Below are 7,968 nucleotides of genomic sequence, written 5' to 3' on the forward strand. Positions count from 1 at the left end.
TATATAATGTTTGGGGGTTCAAAGTAATTTTCTTTCAAAAAAAATATTTTTTTATGTAAACAAATAGTGTCAGAAAGGGCTTTGTCTTCAAGTGGTTAGAAGAGTGGGTGATGTGTGACATAAGCTTCTAAATGTTGTGCATAAAATGCCAGGACAGTTCAAACCCCCCCCAAATGACCCCATTTTGGAAAGTAGACACCCCAAGCTATTTGCTGAGAGGCATGTCAAGTCCATGGAATATTTTATATTGTGACACAAGTTGCTGGAAAAAGACAAATTTTTTTTTTTTTGCACAAAATTGTCACTAAATGATATATTGCTCAAACATGCCATGGGCATATGTGAAATTACACCCCAAAATACAATCTGTTGCTTCTCCTGAGTACGAGGATACCACATGTGTGGGACTTTTTGGGAGCCTAGCCGCGTACAGGACCCCGAAAACCAAGCACCGCCTTCAGGCTTTCTAAGGGCGTAAATTTTTGATTTCACTCCTCACTGCCTATCACAGTTTCGGAGGCCATGGAATGCCCAGATGGCACAACCCCCCCCCCCCCCAAATGGCCCCATTTTGGAAAGTAGACACCCCAAGCTATTTGTTAAGAGGTATAGTGAGTATTTTGCAGACCTCACTTTTTGTCACAAAGTTATGAAAATTGAAAAAAGAAAAAAAATACATTTTCCTTTTCTTTCTTAATTTTCAAAAACAAATGAGAGCTGCAAAATACTCACCATGCCTTCCAGCAAATAGCTTGGGGTGTCTACTTTCCAAAATGGGGTAATTTGGGGGGGTTTTGTGCCATCTTGGCATTTTATGGCCTCGAAACTGTGATAGGTAGTGAGGAGTGAAATTAAAAATTTACGCCCTTAGAAATCCTGAAGGCAGTGATTGGTTTTCAGGGCTCCGTACGCAGCTAGGCTCCCAAAAAGTCCCACACATGTGGTATCCCCATACTTGGGAGAAGCAGCAGAATGTATTCTGTGGTGTAATTCCACATATGCCCATGGCATGTTTGAGCAATATATCATTTAGTGACAACTTTGTGCAAAAAAAAAAAAGTTTGTCATTTTTCCGCAACTTGTGGCAAAATATAAAATATTCCATGGACTCAACATGCCTCTCAGCAAATAGCTTGGGGTGTCTACTTTCCAAAATGGGGTCATTTGGGGGGGGGGGGGGTTGTGCCATCTAAGCATTTTATGGCCTTCAAATCTGTGATAGGTAGTGAGGAGTGAAATAAAAAATTTACACCCTTAGAAATCCTGAAGGCGGTGATTGGTTTTCGGAGCCCCGTACGCGGCTAGGCTCCCAAAAAATCTCACACATGTGGTATCCCCATACTCAGGAGAAGCAGCAGAATGTATTTTGGGGTGCAATTCCACATATGCCTATGGCCTGTGTGAGCAATATATCATTTAGTGACAACTTTTTGTAAATTTTTTTTTTTGTCATTAATCAATCACTTGGGACAAAAAAATTAAATATTCAATGGGCCTCTCAGCAATTTAAATATTCAATCATGCCTCTCAGCAATTTCCTTGGGGTACCTACTTTCCAAAATGGGGTCGTTTGGGGGGGGGGGGTTGTACTGCCCTGCCATTTTAGCACCTCAAGAAATTAGATAGGCAGTCATAAACTAAAAGCTGTGTAAATTCCAAAAAATGTACCCTAGTTTGTAGACGCTATAACGTTTGCGCAAACCAATAAATATACGCTTATTGACATTTTTTTTACCAAAGACATGTGGCTGAATACATTTTGGCCTAAATGTATGACTAAAATTGAGTTTATTGGATTTTTTTATAACAAAAAGTAGAAAATATCATTTTTTTTCAAAATTTTCGGTCTTTTTACGTTTATAGCGCAAAAAAAAAAAAATGCAGAGGTGATCAAATACCATCAAAAGAAAGCTCTATTTGTGGGAAGAAAAGGATGCAAATTTCGTTTGGGTACAGCATTGCATGACCGCACAATTAGCAGTTAAAGCAATGCAGTGCCAACTTGTAAAAAGTGCTTTGGTCAGGAAGGGGTAAAACCTTCCGGGGCTGAAGTGGTTAAACAGAGGTAAAGATGGCAGCTTCCTTGGCTGAAAGGGAGGGTTTACTTCCACTTTAACTTAATTGCTCATATTTGGTCTTATGCTGAGTCTTTTTTTGGCCAAAGTTAAAAGTTGGACTATGAGCACTTAAAAAAAAATCAATCTCACAAATTGGGCAATTCACCTAATGTCCATGTGCTGGGGCAAAACACAACAGTCAGTATGATTTTATTTCCCTCTTTACCAGATTTCCTGAGTAGATAGGTCTCAAAGGATTCACATAATTCCCATTCCCAGTCAATCTGCCTGATCCATTATAAATTCCAATCTGGGCGGTTCATTTCGCCTGACTGTGCTACCAATATTTTGTGTAAATTTCCTAATACGACATAAGAACTTAAATCTGACCATAGATGGATCTTTTTTTTTTTTCAATCAGCCAGAGGACTAATAAAAAACAAAAAAAAAAAAAAACAGGCAAAGTGGATGGAGAAATCCTCCCCACTTTTCTATTGTATTCTGACCTAACTGCAGGGGCCTAACTGCAGTCAGAATGCACGGAATAGTGCCGTAGCCAATTGGCTGCATGCGCTGATCAAATGAAAATTTTCCAAAATTCCTGTTTAAGAGAAGCCAATCGCTAGATTGACTTCTCTGGAGTGGAAGCAACCATAGATTGATCAAAATGAATCTGGTCCTTGCTGAACTGGCCAGTTTTCGATACTTCTACGGCCCCCTTATAGTGCCAATGATAATAGAGTAAAGTCAGAAACAACGGATACTAAAAATAAGTTTCAAATTAATAAAATTCTTGTTTATTAACATAATATCAACATAACATAAAATGTAGCTAATAAAAAGTATTGTACAGCATCCTAACCTCATTTGTACATATAATATCCTGGTTATTACAGTACTGTGCAAAAGTTTTAGGCAGTGTAAAGAAATGCTGTAAAGTAAGAATGCTTTTAAAAATACATATCTTAGATGTTTATTTTTTATCAATTTACAATATGTAAAGTGAGTGAACAGAATAAAAATCTAAATCAAACCAATATTTTGTGTGACCACCTTTTGGCTTCAAACCAGCATCAATTCTTCTAGGTAGACTTGCACACAGTTTTTGAAGGAACTCGGCAGGTAGGTTGTTCCAAACACTTTGGAGAACAAACCACTAACTAACCACAGATCTTCTGTGGATGTCGGCTGCCTGAAAGCCTTCTGTCTCTTCATGTAATCCCAGATAGACTCTATTAAGTTGAGATGAGGGCTCTGTGGGGGCCAAACCATTACTTCCAGGACTCATTGACTGTATTTTCGGGGTCGTTGTCCTGCTGCAGAATAAATTTGAGGCCGATCGCATGCCTCCTTGATGGTAGGAGGTGATAGTGCCTAGAATCAAAGTGGTTAAGGAGCATGGTTAAGGACCACTTCGTGCCCCAATGGACCTCTCATACAAGCACAAGCTTACACATGCTGATGCGAAGATTTAGCCACCTATTCAGTAAAGTGTTTGTGATGTGGAGAACCAAAACACATCCTTCACATATGCATGCATGATATGCATTCTTCCTTAAGATAAAGATGTGAATGAGATTAAATCCAGAACCCAAGATCTGCAAGGCAAGTCCGGAAACCTCTTGGCAACTATGCTGCACCACAGGCCCTAGAAGGACATTAGCTTTTGTGTTAGGTATGGTGACCTACTAAAGAAGGAAAGGGTTGAATGCAAGTCTGATTGCTTTGGGTCAAGAATTCCAGGAATGTCTATAAAAGGTTTAAAGTTAAGTTAAAGATGTAAGCATGTCAACGATATGTTGCAGTTGTAAAATTACCCTTTTCACCTTTTGGTTCCTCAGGCCCTGGTTCTTATAAGTAATAGAGTTCAGCATAGGCATCACTATTGAACAGATTGACCTCACCTTGTGCTGTTTGTTAGAATATGGGTACACAAATCAGATTGTGAGAAATCACATGGAAGAACTCATAAGGTATGAAGAGCATGTGTTAAAGGGTTTCAGTCTTCCTTCCCTAGGCTTTATCCATAGAATGAAAGGAATGTTTAAGGTGTATGAGACTAACATTGCTACCGAAAAGCACAGCGGATGGAATGTCTACAAAGTTTTATTTACATCGGCAACACTTTTTTACTGCTTGTAAAACTAGCCTTTTTACCTCTTGGTTCCTAAGGCTGTAAATAATAGGGTTCAACATTGGTGTTATTACTGAATAAAAAATAGAAGCCACCTTATCCTGTTTACTGAGGACTCTGGTGTCAGAACGTAGATAAATAAAGAAGATGGTCAGGAAATACATAGAGGAACATATGAGATGTGAGGAGCATGTGTTAAAGGCTTTCAACCTGACCTGCACTGACTTCATCCGTAGGATGGACAAAATGATGAGAGTGTATGAGACCAGCATTGCTACACAAGAACATATGCCTAAAGTTCCTACAAAGAAAAATGTTACAATGTCACACTGATGTGTCCTGGAGCAGGACAACTTAAGTACTGGAGGTATCTCACAGTAGAAATGCTCTATGAAGTTAGACCCACAATACTCGAGACTGAACAAACAACTGGTTTGCGCTGCTGACTGTAAAAAACCAACAGCAAAAGACAGGAGGACCAGTCCAGTGCATTTAGGTTTGGTCATTATTAAGGCATAGCGGAGAGGATGGCAGATAGCTGCATATCGGTCATATGACATACTTGACAGAAGTACGACTTCAACACCTGCCAGAGCTGCATAGAAGTAAACCTGAAAGGCACAACCAATAAAGGAAATTGACTTCTTTAATGAAACAAGGTCAGCCAAAATTTTAGGAGTTATGGTAGAGGAGTACAAGAGGTCCACCAAAGAGAGGTAATTCAGGAAAAAGTACATTGGAGTGTGAAGACTGGAAAACACTTGGATAATAGCAATCATGCCAATATTACCTAATATGGTGACCACATATACAACCGAAAAGAATAAAAAAAGAAACGGAACAAGGTTTTTGTCATTAGTTAGTCCAGCCAATTCGAACATGGTCAGTTGTGTCTTGTTCATGGTGGTCGTATGATCTTTAGATGTCCTTCTCTACACTGAAAATGTAGAAACCTTAAAGAGTAGATTTAAAAATGTAGTTCACATCAATGAATCATGGGTTGAGTGCATTAAAAAAAGACAGTAACAATTGTTTTTAAAATAACTGTAATCTACAGTACCTATCAGATCATCCACTTGCATGGGCTATTATGAGCTGGTATTTGTTTTATATTAGTTATATGAAGAAATCTATGAAAATTCTATACAGTAATGGGAGATAACTATTAAAAATGTTTTGCCTATTTAGGACACAGTGACAGAATCTCTTGAAAGCTAATCCTTACCACCCTCTTATATTTACTTGCCTCTACCACCAATCCATTGCTATTTCAAAGCCCTTGGGAAATACCTGGTGCTTTCAACTGCATAGGGGAACACGTGACCTCTCCTCTTTCCTTCCAGGATACAGTGCTGAAGTCTGACTGGCAAATTACAAGGCCCAAATATGTCACATGAGTAAAGCATAGAGTCATGAAAGGTTTATAAGCTCTGATACCATTTAACATTGGAGCTTACACAGAGTTTGAACTGGTTACTATTTTAGGAGGCTCTGCGATCAATGGGCAAAGAGACAGTTTCTTAAAGCATAACCACAATCTGGAATGTTTTGTGGGAGAAAGCAATTTAAACAATCAGATGCACAGTGAGTTTTTAAAGTACTGTCAAAAGGGGGTTCCTCAAAACATATGTAATATGCAAAGAGAAGTTCTTACTTCATAATGCAATAATAACTAGGGATGAGTTAAACCTGAAGGACTGGGGGGAGATGTGTAAGCAAAGCTGCAGCATTCACTAGAGATTGGATGGGGACCAGTGTTTTTTAGTAGAAGTCTACCGAGGAGGAGGGTACATACAATGTATACTGAATATTGTGGCATTGGGAAGATTAAATTCAAGCGGCAGGTGCTTTTACAATGAGTTGCACCAGTCCAAAACTGTATTTTAGGGCCTGAAAGCCTACTTTTATTAAATAAACAGAAAGTGCATATGCACATTAGTTGCCCACACAGGGGTTTCCTTCACACAAAATCCCAACAATGAAAAGGCAGAGCCACCCGGTTCGCTTGTTGGTAGCACTGCTGCTCCTCTTACCAGTCCCTTTGACTGTGTTGTCCAGCACTCCTGTTAACTTTGGCTCTCTTAGCCTTCAGTCGCTGCATCATATTTCATGGATCACTTCTGGTCTATGGATTGGGGTTCTCCTGACACCCAGATAGGAGCCGACCTGACTCCTGGAACTGAGACCTCCCATCTCCTGGCTGCTAGCTGGGGCATCTCTGATCCCTCAGGGAAACCCTCAGTCTTTTGGCTTCTAACTGGGGCTCTTCTGACCCCTCTGTGAGACCCTCTGTCTCTTGGCTTCTGGCTGGGGCACCTCTGAGCCCTCAGGGAGACCCTCTATCTCCTAGCTTGTGGCTGGGGCTCCTCTGACTCCTCGGTAAGACTCTCTGTCTGTTGGCTTCTAGCTGGAGCCCACTAACCCATGGGTAAGACCTTCAGTCGCCCACACTGGGAGTGGTCTCCAACTGGGAGCTCTCTGCTATGCTCAGGCTTGAGTATATAATGATATATACTCAGACAGCTTGCAGGCTTCTGGTAAAACCGGGACACAGGATTGAAAGTTCTGATCCAGAACCACAGAATCCAGAGAAAGCTAAATACGCAGTTTTCTCTGCTTAGAAACAATAGTCTGGAACTTCACATTAACCCTAAATGCAAATCCTGTGTCACATTTTCCTATATTCTCACAGTGACAGGTCCTCTCGCTGTCACTATACCATATGGACATAGGTATGGATTAATCACTGTGTTAAAATTTTTTCCAGTGAAATGTATTGTTAATGCTACTGCATTTTAGACAATTGTGTACTTCCAACCTTGAGGTAACAGTATCGTAAGGTACTTTTCTGTTCCAGCATTATTGCACCCTTGTATACAAAGCCAGATCCATAAAGACAAGGTTTGACCAGTTTGGTGTAGGAGAACAGGAGTGTCCTGCAAAAATTCATCCCACATTTGTACCTTTAATGCCTTGAGGGGGTGCATAACCAATGGTGATACTGTAGAAAACCAGCAAAAAAAAAAAAAAAACATCAGTTCCTGACCTTTAAAATGCTCTTTTGACTGAATGTGCACAAACTCCAACAGATATACTCCAAAGTCTTATGGAAAGCCTTCTCAGAAGAGTGGAGGCTTTTATAGCTAGCTACAGATGGGAACCAGCTCCACACTAAGTAGGCCCATGGTTTTCTAATGAGATGTCAAACAAGCTCTTATAGGTGTGATGTTCAGGTGTCCACAAACTATATATATATATATTTCAGGTAAAATAAGTATTGAACACGTCACCATTTTTCCAGGTGAATGTATTTCTAAAGGTGCTATTGATGTGAAATTTTCACCACATGTTGGTAACAACCCATGCAGCCCATACATACAAAGAAACCAAAACAAATGGGTTCAGAAATTAAGTTATATGTAATAAAATGGAAAGACACAGGGAAAAGTATTGAACACATGAAGAAAGGGAGGTACAACAAAAAGTATGGAAAGCCAAGACACCAGCTGAAATTTGTCAGTAATTCGAAAGAAATCTTGCCCCTTGTCAGTGCAAATTAATAAAAGCAGGTTCAGTCTCAACTGATGGCTCATAAAAAGGTATCTCATTTCCAAGGTGTCACACAAGAAACATCTCATGATGGGGAAAAAGCAAAGAGCTCTTTCAAGACCTTCACAACCTTATTGTTGCAAAACTTACTGATGGCATTGGTTACAGAAGGATTTCTAAACTTCTGAATATTTCAGTTGGCACTGTTGAGGCCATAATCTGGAAGTG

At 39.8% G+C, this 7,968-nt stretch overlaps 1 protein-coding gene across 1 annotated transcript; it reads right to left on the minus strand.

The window, feature by feature from the left end:
• Nucleotides 1–4,163: 4,163 nt before the first annotated feature.
• Nucleotides 4,164–5,093, minus strand: LOC141134306 (olfactory receptor 5AP2-like). The gene has a single exon (XM_073623881.1). The coding sequence runs from the start codon at nucleotides 5,091–5,093 to the stop codon at nucleotides 4,164–4,166; it is 930 nt and encodes a 309-aa protein (XP_073479982.1).
• Nucleotides 5,094–7,968: the final 2,875 nt, after the last annotated feature.

This window comes from Aquarana catesbeiana, linkage group LG03 (assembly GCF_042186555.1).
Source record: "Aquarana catesbeiana isolate 2022-GZ linkage group LG03, ASM4218655v1, whole genome shotgun sequence".
NCBI lineage: Eukaryota > Metazoa > Chordata > Amphibia > Anura > Ranidae > Aquarana > Aquarana catesbeiana.

Coding starts and splice junctions, on each gene's coding strand:
- LOC141134306 (XM_073623881.1), bottom strand. CDS start 5,093: ATGAACAAGACACAACTGACCATGTTCGAATTGGCTGGACTAACTAAT.